This window comes from Lepidochelys olivacea (genome assembly GCF_965140295.1).
Source record: "Lepidochelys olivacea isolate rLepOli2 genome assembly, chromosome: 2".
Taxonomy (NCBI): domain Eukaryota; kingdom Metazoa; phylum Chordata; order Testudines; family Cheloniidae; genus Lepidochelys; species Lepidochelys olivacea.
Genome location: NC_140412.1, coordinates 61510724 through 61529972, shown reverse-complemented (window position 1 = coordinate 61529972; position 19249 = coordinate 61510724). Strand labels below are relative to the sequence as shown.

The window sequence follows — 19249 nt, the reverse complement described above, 5'->3', positions numbered from 1 at the left end:
AAAACCTTGGAGCTTATACATAAGTTATTACTCAGAGAGCATTCCCTTTGACTTCAGTGAGAGATTCATAGACTCACAGAATCACAGAAATGTAGCGCTAGAGGGGATCTAGAGAGGTCATCTAGGCCAGCCGCCTGCACTGAGGCAGGACCAAGTAAACCTAGACCATTCCTGACAGGTATTTGTCCAGCCTGTTCTTAAAAACCTCCACAGCCTCTCTTGGACAATGATTCCAGACCTGAACTACCCTTTATAATTAAAAAAGAAAAGGCATACTTGTGGCACCTTAGCGACTAACAAATTTATTTGAGCATAAGCTTTCGTGAGCTACAGCTCATCTGATGAAGTGAGCTGTAGCTCACGAAAGCTTATGCTCAGATAAATTTGTTAGTCTCTAAGGTGCCACAAGTCCTCCTTTTCTTTTTGCGGATACAGACTAACACGGCTGCTACTCTGAAACCTTTATAATTAGAAAGTTTTTCCTAATATCTAACCTAAATCTCCCTTGCTGCAGATTAAGCCCATTACTTCTTGTCCTACCTTCAGTGGACGTACAGAAAAATTGATCACTGTCCTCTTATATTTGAAGACTGTTATCAGCTCCCCACACAGTCTTCTTTTCTCCTGACTAAACATGCCCAGTTTTTCCCTCATAGATCAGGTTTTCTAAATTTGTTATAATTTTTGTTGTTGTCTAGATTCTTTCCAATTTGTCCACATATTTTCTAAAATGTGGCACCCAGGAGTGGACACATATTCCAGCAGAGGCCTCACCAGTGCCAAATAGTGTGGGACTATTATGTCCTGTGTCTTACATATGACACTCCTGTTAATACATTCCAAAATAATATTAGATTTTTTTGCAACTGTGTCACATTGTGACTCACTCATTCAATTTGTGATCCACTATAACCCGGAGATGCCATTCAACAGTACTGCTGCCTAGTCAGTTATTACCCATTTTGCAGTTGTACGTTTAATTTTTCCTTCCTAAGTGAAGTATTTTGCACTTGTCTTTACTGAATTTTATCTTGTTGATTTCAGACCAATTCTCTAATTTGTCAAGGTCATTTGAATTCTAATCATGTCTTCCAAAGTGCTTGCAACCCCTCCAAGATCTTGGTGTCATCCACACATTTTATAAGCATACTCTCCACTCCATTATCGAAGTCATTAGTGAAAATATTAACTAGTACTGGACACAGTACTCCTGCAGGACCCATTAAATATGCCCTCCCAGTTTGACAGCAAACCACTGATAACTACTTTTGAGTACAGTTTTTCAACCAGTTGTATATCCACCTTATAGTAATTTCATCTAGACCACATTTCTCTAGTTTGCTTATGAGAATGTCATGTGGGACTGTGTCACAAACCTTACTGATATCAAGATATAATTCATCTGAATGAGAGTGAATTTGGCTCCTAATAATAATTTAATTAATACAACCAGTGCCTATTTTTATTTCTCTATTGGTCCACTGAAATCCATGGGAGTTCTTCACATGGTGTCATAAATATAAAGGGAAGGGTAAACCTCTTTAAAATCCCTCCTGGCCAGAGGAAAAATCCTCTCACCCATAAAGCATTAAGAAGCTAGGATAACCTCGCTGGCACCTGACCAAAATGACCAATGAGGAGACAAGATACTTTCAAAAGCTGGGGGGGGGAGGGAAAAACAAAGAGTCTGTCTGTGTGATGCTTTTGTCAGGGACAGAACAGGAATGGAGTCTTAGAATTTAGTAAGTAATCTAGCTAGATATGCGTTAGATTATGATTTCTTTAAATGACTGAGAAGTTAAGCTGTGCTGAATAGAATGGATATTCCTGTCTGTGTGTCTTTTGGTAACTGAAGGTTTTGCCTAGAGGGATTCTCTATGTTTTGAATCTAATTACCCTGTAAGGTATTTACCATCCTGATTTTACAGAGGTGATTCTTTTTATTGTTACTTCTTTTTTACTGTTTTATCTATTAAAATTCTTCTTGTAAGACCTGAATGTTTTTTTCATTGTTCTTAAGATCCAAGGGTTTGGGTCTGTGGTCACCTATGCAAATTGGTGAGGATTTTTACCAAACCTTCCCCAGGAAGTGGGGTGCAAGGGTTGGGAGGATTTGCGGGGGAAAGACATTTCCAAACAACGCTTTCCTAATAAACCCAGATAAACGTTTGGTGGTGGCAGTGGAAGTCCAAGGGCAAAGGGTAAAATAGTTTGTACCTTGGGGAAGTTTTAACCTAAGCTGGTAAAAGTAAGCTTAGAAAGTTTTCATGCAGGTCCCCACATCTGTAAAGAATGGGGAAGGAACCTTGACACATGGAAAGCTTGCAAGCTTTGGCCCTTTGTAGAACCACCATTACCTGAATACTTTTGGGCCCCATCCTGCAAACACTTAAGCATGTGAGAAAATTTTAATCACAAGTAGACCTGTGGACTTCAGTGAGACTTCTAACGTGAATAAAGTAACCATGCCCTCAGACTCTGAAGTCAAAAGAATTTAAACTAAAGTTATGTTAACAGTGTCTGGTTTAAAACAAAGAAGTTTCTAAGGTAATTAGTTACATTTTTAAAAAGGAAAAGGAACATAAGAATGTAAGTCCTACAGGGTCACACTATTGGTTCACCTAGCTCAGTATCCTGTCTTCCAGCAGTGGCCAACACCAGATGTTTCAAAGGTAATGAATGGAATAGGGCAATTATTGAGTGATCCATCCTCTGTTGTCCAGTCCCAGCTATGGCAGTCAAAGGTTTAGGGATACCCAGAACATGGATTTGCATCTCTGACCATCTTGGCTAGTAAGCCATTGATGGACCTATCTTCCATGAATTTGCCTAATTCTTTTTTGAGCCCAGTTATACTTTTGGCTTTCACTAGGTCCCCTGGCAACAAGTTTCACAGGTTGACTCTGCAGTGTATGAAGTAGTACTTACTTTTGCTTATTTTAAACCTGCTGCCTATTAATTTAATCAGGTTACCCCAGCTCTTGTGTTATGTGAAAAGGTAAACAACACTTCCTTATTCACTTTCTCCACACCATTCTTAATTTTATAGACCTCCATTATATCCCCCTTTAGTTGTTTCTTTTCCAACCTGAACAGTCCCAGTCTTTTTACTCTCTCCTTGTATGGAAGCTGTTCCATACTCCTGGTCATTTTTGTTCCCTTCTCTGTACCTTTTCCAGTTCCAATATATCTTTTTTGAGATGCCAAACCTTGAAAGAAAATATTATAAATAATAATGGATTAAAAAACAAACTTTAAAGGGTCTATATTTTTATTTTATTTTATATAACACATTTAGAAAATGAATATGTACGTTTAACATTTACTAGCATCTCTATTCATCAGGATCAGAACACACTTCTAAATAGATAGGGTGAAATCTTAGCCTCGCTGAAGTGAATGGGAGTTTAGATAACAGACACCTTTTCATTTTCAACATACCTCTTCCAGTGAGTGATACACTTCATAGTTGTATCCTGGTACTGATCTACGATTCCTACATGATCGCAAACCACTTTGTTTTTCTATCGCTTTCTGTAGATCAGATATGATGATCCTAGATTAAAAAGAAAGCAGCATTATTAAATGGCATGAATAAAATACAGTGCGATGCAAAATAAATATCAGATTTAAAGAGAAATAAAGCCACAGTAAAATCGTGCTGATGATACATCATCCTTTTTTATTTTAAACAATAAAAGTTTGCAGGCTTATTACAATACACGCTGCCAAATAAGTAGTCCAATTGCTTTGAAATATAACAGTGCTTTCAAAAACAGAGGCAGCTTGTTTTTAAGTGAATGAAACAGAAAGATGTAAACAACTTAGCCTAATTTAAATGTATTCCAGTTATGCTTATATGGCAGCACTTGTAGCCTACTTTTATACTGGAAAAAAATCTGTAAAATATGCATGCCTATGTTTTCTCTCCATGTAGAAGTGCCGAACCATACATATAGATACAGGGGGGGGGGGTCAGATACAAAACAACAAGAAAACATCAGACTTGGGCATTGAAAATATTCCATCTAAAGCAAAAATGAATGTGTAAAATTTTCCTTGGTTTATCATGTATAGTTATACTACAGTTCTTCTATGAAATATTCATCTTGCAGTCAGTCATTTTAAAAGTGTCGAGCAAAAACTGAGAAACAAAAATTGCGTAATGTAACCTAAATAGACGGTCACACACTTAGACATAGACAGGAAGAGGGGGCTGGTATTGAAAGAGAAATGCAGAAAACAGCTTTTCTATTTTTCTGCCTAGACTAAAGAATAGCCCAGAAAGGTCAGTAACTCATGGAAAGAAGTCGATCCGACTCGGTGGAGCGCTGTGATCTCAGACATTTAGGGCCAGAGTTTGATCATACAATAGCTTAAATCAGGAGTACCTTTGCTGAATCAGTGGCGATATGATATGTCAGTATAAAATTAAGAACAGAATCAGGCTTTGAAAATCATGGTGCTACTCTCTTGAACTGAATCGCTCTAACATTGCAATTAATGTCCCCAGGCGTCATTTGTATAAAATGAGGGTGATGCTCAATCTTTTTAATTCTTAAAGCATCAATGATTAATGCAGAAAAAAGAAATGCTCTATTTACTAACTTCATAAACTACTAACTATATCACTTTAATATGTAATCAGCATATCAATATGTGTACCAAAGTAATTATGATCTATGTTCTTCAAATAAATATCTCAGGGAAGTAATATATATATATATATATATATATAATTATGACTGAAGGCATCTCTTCAGTCATACATTTTAAAATAAATTCCAGGGTGTCAAGGTTCCTCCCCCATTCTGAATTCTAGGGTACAGATGTGGGGACCTGCATGAAAACCTCCTAAGCTTACTTTTACCAGCTTAGGTTAAAACTTCCCCAAGGTACAAATTAATTTTATCCTTTGTCCTTGGAATATCCACTGCCACCACCAAACTCTAACTGGGTTTACTGGGAAACGTAGTTTGGACACGTCTTTCCCCCCAAAATCCTCCCAACCTTTGCACCCCACTTCCTGGGAAAGGTTTGGTAAAAATCCTCACCAATTTGCATAGGTGACCACAGACCCAAACCCTTGGATCTGAGAACAATGAAAAAGCATTCAGTTTTCTTACAAGAAGACTTTTAATAGAAATAGAAGTAAATAGAAGTAAAGGAATCCCCTCTGTAAAATCAGGATGGTAGATACCTTACAGGGTAATTAGATTCAAAACATAGAGAATCCCTCTAGACAAAACCTTAAGTTACAAAAAAGACACACAGACAGAAATAGTCATTCTATTCAGCACAGTTCTTTTCTCAGCCATTTAAAGAAATCATAATCTAACACATACCTAGCTAGATTACTTCCTAAAAGTTCTAAGACTCCATTCCTGTTCTATCCCCGGCAAAAGCAGCATATAGACAGACAGAGACCCTTTGTTTCTCTCCCTCCTCCCAGCTTTTGAAAGTATCTTATCTCCTCATTGGTCATTTTGGTCAGGTGCCAGCGAGGTTACATTTAGCTTCTTAACCCTTTACAGGTGAGAAGATTTTTCCTCTGGCCAGGAGGGATTTTAAAGGGGTTTACCCTTCCCTTTATATTTATGACACAGGGCTATAGCCTTGATTTTCTGAGCACTCTGAGCCCAGGCCAACAAAGCACTTAAGCATGTGCTTAACTTTAAGCATGTGAGTGATCCAGCTGAAGTCGGTGGGGTTACTCACATGTTAAAGTTAAGCACATACTTAAGTGCTCTGCTGAATCCTGGGTAGAATGTTCAGGATCAAGTCCTTTCACGATCAAGTCCTATTTGATCATCTTGAAGTGTGTAGATTTAAACATAACTCCCCATGTATAGATTTCTGTGGCTCAGAATGAGAATATACTATAGGGTCTCTTATTTACTTTCAGTGAGCACATACTATGTTTACTTATTGTGGCCCAGGGCTCTAACTTCAATTGCAAGTGGATGTCAGGGACTGAATAGTCAACCTAGACACTACAGGTACAGGAGCCTATCACAAGGTGACTGGTCCCTTTCAGAGGGAACAGATCAAGTTCCCCTGTGATTTATTAGCCGCTTGCAAGTGGGATCTCATAGAAGGCACCTGGTATCTATAACTCCTCAGACACTGGTTAGGACAAGGAGGAAGAAGAAACAGGAAGCGGTGGGAGGAGGAAGAAGGAGTGGAAGAGATGAAGAAGATTCTCTGGAGCAAGCTGTATAAACCCCTTACAGAGCAAGAGTTGGGAGCTGCTGTGGGGAAGAGCTGGTGCAGAGAAAGAACTGGAGAGAATTGGTGGGACAGGGCTGGCTGGAGCTAGGGAATCCCAGTGACTGAAAGGCTCATGTAGCAGCCCCTAGTTAAAAGGGAAGATCCGACTCAGCTAAGGCCAGGCTGAACATATAAGGCCAGGCTGAACATAACATATATCTGAAGAAGCAGGGATTGGATTCATGGGCAAAGGCGGCCTGGGGTATGGAACACTATGGGAAACCCACTTGCAGGAGCTATTTGAAGGTTTGTGAACTGTTTCACATTGAGAGTCCTGTGAATGGATGCACTTATATTAACAAATGATGCTTGGAAATAGGGCTTTTATTAGACTCTGAGAGAGACCTCATTCCTTTCCTGGGCAGTGATATAGCCACTAGTCTGTGGCAGAAAGGATGGGCACCTCGAGTGACCACAGGGACTGAAGAAGGAGAAATTGAGGCAGGACTTGCCTGTATTGCAGAGGTTAGCTGCTTGATGGTGCCCTGGTGTGGTGGCCCCTGTGACAGAGCCTCTTCAGTAAAAGATGATCTGGTGCATAGCCTGTGTCAAGGTTCCTTCTCCACTCTGAACTCTAGGGTACATATGTGGGGACCTGCATGAAAGACCCCCTAAGCTTATTTTTACCAGCTTAGGTTAAAAACTTTCCCAAGGTACAAGCTTTGCCATGTCCTTGAACAGTATTCTGCCACCACCAAGCATTTTAAACAAAGAACAGGGAAAGAGACCACTTGGAGACATCTTCCCCCAGAATATCCCCCCCAAGCCCTACACCCCCCTTTCCTGGGGAAGGCTTGATAATAATCCTCACCAATTGGAATAGGTGAACACAGACCCAAACCTTTGGATCTTAAGAACAATGAAAAATTAATTAGGTTCTTAAAAGAAGAATTTTAATAAAAGAAAAGGTAAAAGAATCACGTCTGTAAAATCAGGATGGTAAATACCTTACAGAGTAATCAGATTCAAAACATAGAGAATCCCTCCAGGCAAAACCTTAAGTTACAAAAAGACACAAAAACAGGAATATACATTCCCTCCAGCACAGCTTATTTTACAAGCCATTAAACAAAAGAAAATCTAACACATGTTCTAGCTAGATTACTTACTAACTTTACAGGAGTTTTAAGGCTTATATTCCTGATTTGTTCCCGGCAAAAGCATTACACAGACAGACCAAACCCTTTGTCACACCCCCCCCCCCTCCAGATTTGAAAATATCTTGTCCCCTCATTGGTCATTTTGGGTCAGGTGCCAGCGAGGTTACCTTAGCTTCTTAACCCTTTAGAGGTGAAAGGGTTTTGCCTCTGGTCAGGAGGGATTTTATAGCACTGTATACAGAAAGGTGGTTACCCTTCCCTTTATATTTATGACAGCCTGTTTTCATGGCCGTCTTATTGCTAGCTAAATAAGAGTTTGGTAAATTCAAGGGTCAGATAAAACTATGTATTATAGATGGGGCTGGTAATACTGCCTATTTATTTGCACATTTGCTGAGCCAAACAATAGCATTCTTAGTGGCCAAGTGGAACTCTCGGAACTCACTGCTGAATTTGGCTAATGGGCACTTCTCAACAATGAGTATTATTGTTTGATATGCGCAGCAGCTGCAGCTTGGGTTGTCTTGAAGACCCCAGCAGTGCTGGCTGCTGCACAGAGGCCTTGGCCAGTTCAGAATCAGTTAAGAACTGAACCACTGGGCGGCAATGGATCCGCGTTCTTGTTGTGCCACCTATCAGTACCCAGCGCAGTCCAGGAAAGCTAATGATCCTCCTAGCAAGCCAAATTCTGCATGCTCATACTTGAAGAATCCTGGTATTGCCACCTCCAGTTACTCTAAGAATGAGCAATCTCACAGCTTCCATACCATTAGGCCCGCACTCCAAGTCTTACTACTAAACATTGAGGGTTTATCGACAACCAGGCGATCAAACAGCGTTCTTGCTCACCGCCTATTAAAGTTGCCTGACATGTCCCTTTGTTTTATAAGACTTTGTTTTCACTTGCTTATATTTTTGACAAATTTTAACTGTTCTGGTTGAAATTTTACATGTCAGGTGTCTGCCTCAGGCTGAATATTTTTAGAAAGTTTCACCCAGAACAGTTAAGCTGATTCTTAGAATCAGACTAGTGTCAAATACATTGTTATACCAAGTTTTTTTATACCATGTTAAAAAAAAATCTGGCCTGCCTGCCTGCTTTGGAGCAGGGACTTGATATCTGGCATTTGGGTGACTTGTGTATCAGGGATGTGCCTTTTGAGGTTTCCATGAAAATCTGCCCAATTTAGGCCAAGTTATAAACCTTTTGAAAAAGTATCATTTCATACATGCTAAGTAGAGATTTCATAGAGCTTTGCTGCTGAATGGTCCAAAGACTGGGACTGGTTGGGCAAAGAGACTGGGACTGAGGGCTGGTGGATGTAGATAAACTAGGATGGATGGGGGTGAGGACACTAGGAATGGGGGCCTGTGGGGGATGCGGGAGGCTAGGACTAGTTGCACAAGGAGATTGGGAGTGAGAACTGGGAAGGGAAGTAACAAGGGGAACAAATTAGGTTCTTAATTTAATCAAATATTGAATAGCTGCTCATTAAGTGAGCACTGTCCATCCTCTAGACTGAATGAGGCTGGGGTCCTGTGCAAAAATATTATGTAATCACTACAAAATTTGGAAAAAATGGCATGGTGGTAGTCCTGATGAAAAGGATCTGGAGGTTATAGTGGATCACAAATTAAATATGAGCCAACAATGTGATGCAGTTGTGAAAAAGACTAATATAGTTCTGGGTGTGTTTAAGGAGTATAATATGTAAGACATGGGAGGTAATTGTCCCACTCTACTCAGCACTGATGGAATACTGTGTCCAGTTCTGGGTGCCACATTTTAAGAAAGATGTGAGCAAACTGGAGGGAGTCCAGAATGCAAAGCAACAAAATGATAAAAGATTTAGAAAACCTGACCTACAGGGAAAGGGTAAAAGAACTGGATATGTTTAATTTGGAGAAAAGAAGACAGAGGCGGCACCTGATAGTCTTCCAATATCTTAAGGGCTCTTTACAGTGACCAATCGTCCTCCATGTCCACTGAAGGTAGGGCAAGAAGTAGTGGGTTTAATTTGCAGCAAGGCAGATTTAGGTTAGATGTTAGGAAAATCTTTCTAACTATAAGGATAGGTAAGCACTGGAAAAGGCTCCCAAGGGATATTGTGGCATTCCTGTCATAGGAGGTTTTAAAGAACAGGTCGGACAAACACCTGTCAGGCATGGTCTAAGTCTACTTGGTCCTGCCTCAGCATAGGGGGCTGGCCTAGATAATCTTTAGAGGTCCTTTCCAGCCCTACATTTCTATGTAATTAAAGACTCTATCATAATGCATATGCAGAAGGGATGAATTAAGGTTGCACAGGCAGCCTTAATTCTGGTGTTTCCTAACTTCTGAGTGCTTGATTTTGCAACATTAATAATGTTTTTAAAGTATTTTTTGATGACGATGACAACACTTGTGCCATCCTTTTTATAGACTTTTGTTGAGACAAGGAACAGCAGCAGCGATATGAATGCAAGAAACTGGACATGTCAATTCCTGTACAAAAATGTAACATAAAAGTTAAACATAAGTGTAAAAATATCACATAATCATCTCATTTTTAAATGCAAGCAAAATTGCCATAATGTAGGGCCCATAGCAAAACAGCTTTGATCTTGGGCTACTAGCCCTACATACTTAATTGTTTTATATTTGCTTTTATTTTGAGGACTACAAATTTAGTAAATTGAGATCATTGCAATCTATAAGAAATAATCATACTGAGAGTGACTTCCAGTCAAAGCATACCACTTCGTTTGTATACTTTACAAACATTAATGTTTTATCCACACTGAGATAAGTACAATTACCCCATAAAGGATGTGATTCAACAAATTACTTACGCACATGCTTAAGAATGTGAGTAGTCTATGGGCTTCAGGAGGGCTCCTCATGTGCTTAACGTTACATATATTAACTTAGATGCCTTGCTGAATCAAGACATTAACCACACGATCACCCTTTCTCTCTACATGAAGAGTATGATCAATACAATTTGAAACATTCCTGAATACTTAAAAACATTTATGTGGGATGTGATGCTTATTCAGTCTTTGTTCTACGTGACCTATGTTTTGTGACCAGAACAGAGAGTTATAAAACAAATCAGTGCATTCCTTTACATAATTAATGAAGCATGTGAGCGCTCTCATTTACAGTATACTTATAAGCAAACCCAGCTCCTGTTAAGTGTATGTACAAGCAAAACAGACTATAGAACAGGAGCAGTAATTACCATCTTTCTCACAACAGATACAATTTGACATGCATTCCAGACACACTGGTCTGCACTCCAAAGGAGGCCATTTAATTAAACTGTTTGCCTGTGGGAGACTCTGTTATTCCATAAAATGACTGTCTTGTTGTGAATATCTAGCTACCTGTGAGACAAATTGAAAATATGCTGTGCTGAAACAAGCTTGGTATTATAGACATAAACCTGCAGTAGAGGTCAGATCCCACGTTCCACCAGAATAACTCGCAGAAAGTGAAATGGAAGCTTACGTGTATTTGATGTTTGCTTGTTGCAGGTAGGGTAGCAGAATTTGTGAACTGTTCCCTGGAACATGTACATCTGTGACTGTACCCTCTGAGATGTGGAAGACGCTGCTGGGCTGCCACAGGTCCACCTGTAGTGCAGGAACCAACCTGTAATTCATATTTATTCAGTGTAGGTGGGGAAATCCAGGAGATAGCATGGTTGTAATTTTCTTCTATGTATCTAATATGGCATGTTGTTTATTTAGCATCACTGGAGTACTAATGCTTAGTGCACTGGTCAAACACTGCTTACTTACAGTAGTTAGAGAATGACTCAAACTTTTATTTTTGAAACAAAAATGTTTCACTTTCAGTTTAACAAAAAAATTTTGACCTCTTCTTGGTCTGAACTACCTTGTCAAAATCTTGCACATTCCCGCTGCATCAGCTTCCCTATAGTCAGCAACGTTTGTTTTCATTTTTATTTTTCAATAGGGCAATGCAAGGAAAGAAAACTGAGGAGAAATGGAAAGTGTTCAAAAATATATGAATGTGGTGTTTGCAAAGTGTATGCTAAAGTTCTGCAATGACCTTTGGTAATAAATATGCCAGAGGTACAACCCAAGTTTCAATGCAGATTAGGTTAGCATGGGGCTATAAAATAGGTGAGATTGTGTTCATACTTGAGGGTTATCTGTGGTTTGTGTCTACGGTCAGGACACAGTCCTAACTCAGTGCTGAATGACAATATCTAGTGCTGTGGTAGATGGGAATAGTGCTGTGCTGGTGGTAGATGGGAATAGTCCCACTTTGGGAAAAAAAAGTACAGTACATAGAAAGGTTACAAAATCAAGGAAAGGTAACATATACCTAAATGCAAGTGTCTACACCTCCAAATTAATCTGTAATTTTATTTTCTAAGTATAAAAGAAACATGGTGTATTTTATTTCTGGTCACGTTAGCACTGTTGCCTTTTTTGGCTCAAATGGTTAGCCAATATGTGGGGCCTTGTGGGATTGTTTCCTCTAGGAGGAGAAATCAATGACGAGTCACGTATATTCTTTGGCGCAATTCTGTTTGTTTACAAAGAATACACTCAAAGTCCTTTTCTGCTGAACACGGTAGAAACAACGGCAAGCTGTTTCCTTGCTCACTATTTTTGAGTCTGCCCTTCCAGGCAGTTCTGTGCCCAAGGAGTTCTGTCTCTCTGCTCCCTCTCAGGGTCATGTTCATGACCACGTCCCTCCCCACTGGCTTTCTGCCTCTAACAAACCCTCCCATCCACTCACCCCTCTTTCCAAACAACCTCCTCGCTCCTGCATTTGGCACCAGTCCCAGGGAAATCCCTCAGACCACATGGCTTAGCCCTGCTCTGGCTTTGCGATGTGTCCTATGGCCTGGACAGCAATCTCCTTTTGTTTCCAGTTAACACTACATGAAGGGGCATTGAATTGATCCTTCCAATTAATCTGAAAGAAAGATGCTTAACACACCAAACTGCTTTAACCAGGTATGTGATTTGTTTTTAGATCAAAGACCTATTTGTTGGGCACAATTAACACCTTCCAGCACAATACTATTATAATTTACTCTTAATATCCAGACTAAGTTGAGTCTATTTATATATTCTGGAGTATATAAAGGTAATAGTTTGCTATACTTGTTTTTTAACTAATAGTTTAACTTTTTTAATTTATTGAATTAGGTGTGGCACTGCAGGTACCAAACCTTTCCTTGTTCATAAGATCATTATGGGATCTGGTTTCCCATGCCTCTGAGGAATGTCAGGCTCATAATACAACTATTGTTGTGATGAAAGCTGTTAAAATGGCCTAGTGAAGAGTCTTTACTGGCATTTTTAAGCCTCTGATATTTTGGAATTTATTGCCAGTAACAAAAACAATCGCGTTCCTTTCTTCTTGCTTTATTTATGTGCTCTATCAGTGTGCATGCTCATACCCACACACATACTCTAACCAACACTAAATTTGTTTAATACACTTTCAAATAGACTAATTTCCCCGGTCACTAATATAGTCAAGTCACTTCCAGTGGCATTTTAATCACCAGATATTTTGATTACTTAACTCCCAAGAGATACACTGACGAACAGGAGGACATTTGGGATTTACATTAACACCTTAATGAGTGGTAGGGCATTATACATGTTTAGTGCTGGGAGACTGGATGTAAGTAGGTAGCAATCTGACTTTCCTTTCTTGCACAGATGAAAAACACTGAATGATGGACACTAACCTATGTGCTAATACTCTGAAAATAATAATTAATAATAATAATAATTAATAATAAAACAATGGAAGGCCAAGCTGCAGTGGCAGCATGTTAAAATTATAGGGTAGAGCACAGAAGAAATGATTTAGGCCTTGATCCTGCCAACACTTTCATATCTGAGTTCCCTCTCAGCATATGAGTTGTCCCACTGAAGTCAGCAAAACTACTTGTGTGTGACATTATTCACCTACAAATGTGTTTGTAGGCTCAGGACAGTAGACTGATGAACATCAACTCCTCCTGCTAGGTAAGGCTTTCTAACTTCTATTATGTCTGGGTGGCCAAAAATGAGGGAGCCAAAGCCATCTTCTTACTGCCACCACTCTCTACTATGTAGAAGTGGAGTTTGGAGGTAGTGGTGAATCAGGGCCAGTGTATTTAGAAAGTGAGTACATAGGAGGCCTATGAATTCGATAGGTTCTGAATGCAGTCCTGTCCAACTGTCCTTAGTTGCACTGATAATGGGCCAATTAAAGGATAAGAGGTCTGTGAAAGAGTCTCTGGGGCTTCTGTAAGGACTTGTGTGGCAACCAGGAAGAGGCAAAAAGTAATCAAAGCTTTATTTAATATATTTGACAATAACCGCACAATAGACTCTCTCCTTTGTTTGCTTTTCAGTGAGGTTGGTAAAAGGAAGTGTTACATGGTTAGTGACTCAACCAGTTGCAGTGACCACAGTACCAATTGTAATAGAATACTAACAATACAGAGCTTGAAGGTTCAAGTTGCACAAATCTCTGGGAAATTGTAACATGTTAATGATCTTGCTGCTTTATTGCAACTGGTATAATTTTACCCAAGGTTTTACCCTGTAATAAAAGATATTTTTCCTGAGAGTTACTGAATAAAAATTTAACTCAATTGTATCCTAAATAAATATCTGTTTTTACAGACATGTATAAGTATCATAAACCTAAATGTATATGAAAGATTTGAAACAGGTACTTTAAAGGGTCTTGACAGAAAAAAAAGTTTCTTACTAAGCTTTACAATTCAGACTTGATTTTTATTTCAGAGTTACCTCTGCACAGCACCAAAACATAGAATATCAAACCAGGGAACAGGTCCTGGTCCCACTGAAGCTAGTAAAAGTTTTGCCATTGACATAACAGAGTGGAACTAGGCCTCTCAGCATTTGGGAGCCAGCTGAATACTTTCACCTGAAACAGGTATTTCTAGTTGCTGTGTTTTATGAATGCAATGTATATACTTTGTGGACTAAGCCTTTCCTTCTTTATCTAACATCTTCCAGTTTGTTGCTTTTTCTGCAACAATCTTTCCCTTCTACCCCCTCAGTATTTAAGTTACATTCACTTATGCTCCCTTGCACTCATTTATGCTGATTTATCAGGATTTAATTTATTCCAGCACCATCATGTCTCCTCTGAATTTGAAACATTGTGTGGATTCCTGATTTACACTTGTGTAAGTTAGATCAGAATCAGGTTTGATGTCTATAGCATCTTGCTACACATGTACAAGGTGCTTATTTTGTCTGGAACTCTGCTAGGGAGCTGCATCCACTCTGTGCCTCTGGTGTGAATCTCTTCTTGGGCAAAGCAGCATTTCTGCTGAGTGGCTTTGTTAGTGAGTGCATTTTCAGGCAGGCATTTATCCTCTGAAAACTCATTCAGCATTTGCCTTAGGAGCTGCAAGGTACCAACTGATCCTTTTCCCCTACAAGGTACTGTCTAAATTCCCTGAGCAGCAGAGCCAGGATCAGTTCAAGGATTACAATGTGAGCAGCTGCTGTAAGGGCAAGACAAACAGAAGGGAATGGGGGTGTGGCTGCTCGGTCTGTTACTTTGACCCCTTCTATTACCCCAGGGAGGGCCTGTGTGCGCTTGTATATTTTTGTAAAAGATGTTGGAGAATCTGGGTGGTGTAACTCCATCTGTTACACCAGAATTACCATGGAACAGCAGCTGCAGTGCTCAGTTTACAGATGCAACCCAGAATATCTGACAAAGAAATGGCTAGAAAGTCACTGGTTTAGAGGAGAGCAGCAACTGGTCTGAAAGGTTCAAATGAAGTAGTTCTTCATTAGTGATATTGACCAAAAGGGTCCCAAAGCAGATAAATAGCTGATGAAAGTAGGTCTGAGAATCAAAGTAAACTTTCAATTATCTGGAAAATACTTTGGAATGTGGCATTTGTTCCAATCAGTCAACTGGATTAAAACCATGAAGGAGTTTATAAATCAACAACAGGACTCTCAATTTATCCTGAGCAATGGAGAGCAGATGGCAGTGGACAATCAACTGAGGTATGTCATGCAGAGAAATACTGGAAGGATGGCAAGAATGGCTGTCAATAAGCTAGATACATACTGCAAAAAAAAAAATGTGAGTTTTCATTTGAATTGTTAAAGATTTGCTTTCAATGTGCTGGATTCCCTAATGTACTAAAGTCATTTAGTGGTGCAGAGTGGATTTAAAAGTGCTGGAAATATCCAGTGGAAAGTTCCCCTGGTACAGGGGAACTCAGCTGGGATGGAAAGCTAAAGGAGGTAACTCCACCAGCCATCTCTCTTTGCATCTCTGACATAGGGGAGGGAGGGAACAAACAGGTCAGGTGTGTTCTAGGCAGTAGGTGTGCACAAGGCAGGAATGTGGTGGAGCAGAACCCCCCTCCCCACTACTTAACCCTTCACTGGCATATTGTCCAAGGAGCTTATACCAGTGGCAGAAGTTAAAGTGGGTCCCCTGCTGCTCTAGTGGGGCTGCATGGCCAAGGATGAGGGAGGTGAAGCCATCTCCCTAGTGCACCACTTTTAACTATGTCCTACTGCAGTTCTGAGGTATTGGTGAGTTGAGGGCAGTTTATTTAGGCCTCCCTTGTGCTCACTTTCTGAATAAGTTTACTGGTGGGAATATTGGCAAAAACAGGGAATTTTAAACAAGTATTGGAGAATCTGTAGCAAGCAAGCAAGTTTTGAATTGTAAGAGTGAGCATTCTCACTAGAAACCTGATTAACAGTTATGCTCATCCAGTCAACACTCTGTAGTCTGTGTGTCCAGTCAAAGCTATCCAACTCAGATTCTAATACTGAATACTCACAATGAACTGCTGACAAAGAAGCCACAGGCCAAACTAAAATTAATAATAAATCTGAGGCAGTTGTAATTTACCCAAGGGCAATTCATGGTCAGAAAGTTAAAATGTGTGGAATTAATTAATCAGTATGTATTATTCACTCAGTAAAGACAGTGACATTTGAATTGTGATAGGGACTACAGGCCTTATTCAGGTATTGGTCCGATTGTGGTAGGCCCTGTACAAACACTGATCAAAAAGGCATTCCCTGCCCCAATTAGGTTCAGATTCTCTGTTTGAAACTGAGACATTTTAAAGATACACTAAAGAAAATAAAAAAACACAGCAAACTCCAAGATACCCTGCTTGGAATTCTTAGTCCAGGCATCTGTAAGCAGACATTTAAGAAAGGATTTACTTCTTGTTGGGCTACTCTTGCCACCAAACTATCCTATTAATCCTAGATCCAGAATCCCCTTTCAAAACCTGCTCTGAATTGCAACTAGCTGGCTTTGATAGCTCTGCAAGTGACAAGCAGGCTTAGATTCATAGATTCATAGATATTAAGGTCAGAAGGGACCATTAGATCATCTAGTCCGACCTCCTGCACAACACAGGCCACAGAATCTCACGCAACCACTCCTGCGAAAAACCTCACCTATGTCTGAGCTGTTGAAGTCCTCAAATCGTGGTTTAAAGACTTCAAGGAGCAGAGAATCCTCCAGCAAGGGACCTGTGCCCCAAGCTACAGAGGAAGGCGAAAAACCTCCAGGGCCTCTTCCAATCTGCCCTGGAGGAAAATTCCTTCCCGACCCTAAATATGGCGATCAGCTGAACCCCTGAGCAAATGGGCAAGATTCACCAGCCAGATACCCAGGAAAGAATTTTCTGTAGTAACTCAGATCCCACCCCGTCTAACATCCCATCACCGGCCATTGGGCCTATTTACCATGAATAGTTCAAGATCAGTTAATTGCCAAAATCATGTTATCCCAGGAAAGTATAGGCTGTGTCAGTGTCAGTCTCTTTCTCTCCCCCAGTTGTTTTTTTTTTATCAAGTGTAGTAGCCTACCAGCTTGTATGGCAGCCCTGCCGTTTCCTTCAACTTTCCTGTACAGGTAAACTTTTATTTATCTGTGTTCCTGAAACTAAGCATAAAACATAACCTCACCGAGTATGCCTAAGAGTGCTGGAAAATAGTGTTCTTCTAATTCAGCAACCCAGAGAGAGTAGAAGGGATATGCCCAGCTTTACATTATGATTCTTGTTTAGGAAATGTCAGTGTTAAGAACAGTCATTTAAACAAACAAGCAGAGACCACTCTCCAAATCTCCTGCCCCCCTCCCCCAACAAACTTTTCCACTTCAAGAAAAATGTTTGTTTTTCCTTGTTCTTGCCTTTGTCCAGGTCAGTGGGTCATACAGGGTTGGTCTACGCTGCAGTTCGACACCTACGGCTCACTCACGTCAGTTGATTTGGGCTGCAGGGTATAAAATGGCAATGTAGATGTTCAGGTTACAGCCAGAGCTCTGGGACCCCATAAGGGGATTGGGTCCCAGAGCCCAGGCTTCAGCCTGAACCTAAACATCTACCTTGCAGTTTTACAGCCCTGCAGCCCGAGCCCAAGTCAGCATAGGCCAGTAATGTGTGTTTAATTGGTGTGTAGACATACCCATAAGAAGGGGTAAATTTGCATTTGTTTCATGCTCAGGTCACCGACAGAAATCACAAGCACCTTTGGAATGTCTTCTTGAGATAGAAGGACAGTGCTTTATAGTAGGATAACCAGAGACCCTGCTCTGTCCTCTATGTGCTGAATGTCTACGAGATGGTAGTGTTGTAGCCATTTTGGTCCCTGGACATTAAGGAGACAAAGCGGGTGAAGTAATCTCTTGTACTGGACCAACTTCTTTTGGTGACACAGACAAGCTTTTGGGTTACTCAGTGCTCTCCTTCAGGTCTGGGAATTAATGGGCCACTTAAACTTGAATGGTCCCTTAGAATGTGTGTTAACTATATATGCTAAACCAGTGGTTTTCAACCTTTTTTCATTTGTGGACTCCTAAAAAATTTCAAATGGAGTTGAGGACCTCTTTGGAAATCTTAGACATAGTCTACGGACTCCCCTGAGGTCCATTGACCAGAGGTTGAACACCACTATTCTCTGGTAACAACAACCTTTTGTGGACCTCTTAGACCTAGTCTGCAGAACACAGGTTGAAAACCACTGTGCTAAACAATCTGTTTCACCTTGTATTTACCTGTGACACTCTAAGTACGTTTCCCAGACCTGAAGAAGAGCTCTGTGTAGCTTGAAAGCTTGTCTTTCACCAATGGAAGTCAGTCCACTTTGTCTCAACAAAAGAGTGCTTGAGCTGTTTGAGCTGGCTGGAGATGAGTCTTCCTTTAATTCTGCAGGCTGTACAAGTAGGTCAGAGCCAAGTGATAACAGGTACCTGTCCCAAAGGCTTAGAGGGAGTTGGTCAGGATGAACGAAGAACATACAGGGCCCAAATTCAGAAGCCTAAATCCCCAGGGCCACCAGCCAGGAATGGTACAAATGTGGCTTTAAGCCACCTTCCCTCGACCAGGACCCAAGGTAGGTAGGGGTTGATTTGGCCCCTGACATTAGCTAGAGCAGCCTGGTGGCTAGGGTTCACTGGAGCACAGTGTGCTTTAGGTATGCCTCTCCTGGCTCAGTGTGCCCCCCTCACTGTGAGCCCCAGGATGGGTTCTGTAGCACTTCGGGGAAGGATGGTGCATTGGTTTAAGTCCCAGCTGACAAGTCAGGGTTCAATTATGTACTCCACCATAGTGTACTCCTTCACTGAGGACCCCTTAAGAAGTTCAAACATTCAAACCACTCTCCTTCTGCAGTCCAGTTTATTAGGTCCTGTACAAAGTTTTTCAAAATAGACCTCAAACCTGCAGTCCTCATCTCAATTCCAGTTGGTCCTGGACCCTCATCCCTGAAGGTCTAGTATTGCTTTAAAGTTCATTTCTTTTTCTCCATTTCCAAGTTGGACACAGTGCCTCCTACCTGGGAGTCTGTCATTCTGCTTTTCCCATACTACTTGCCTG

General features: G+C 40.5%; 1 protein-coding gene across 1 annotated transcript in view; it reads right to left on the bottom strand.

Annotated features, from left to right (window-relative positions):
• Nucleotides 1-19249, bottom strand: part of CPA6 (carboxypeptidase A6) — a 119924-nt gene that overhangs the window by 42669 nt on the left and 58006 nt on the right. Inside the window, exons 3-4 of the mRNA XM_084619854.1 lie at nucleotides 10864-10988; nucleotides 3442-3556 (exon numbers count right to left, since the gene is read on the bottom strand). Coding sequence (XP_084475980.1) covers nucleotides 3442-3556; nucleotides 10864-10988 — 240 coding nt within the window. The remainder of the gene's footprint in view (nucleotides 1-3441; nucleotides 3557-10863; nucleotides 10989-19249) is intronic.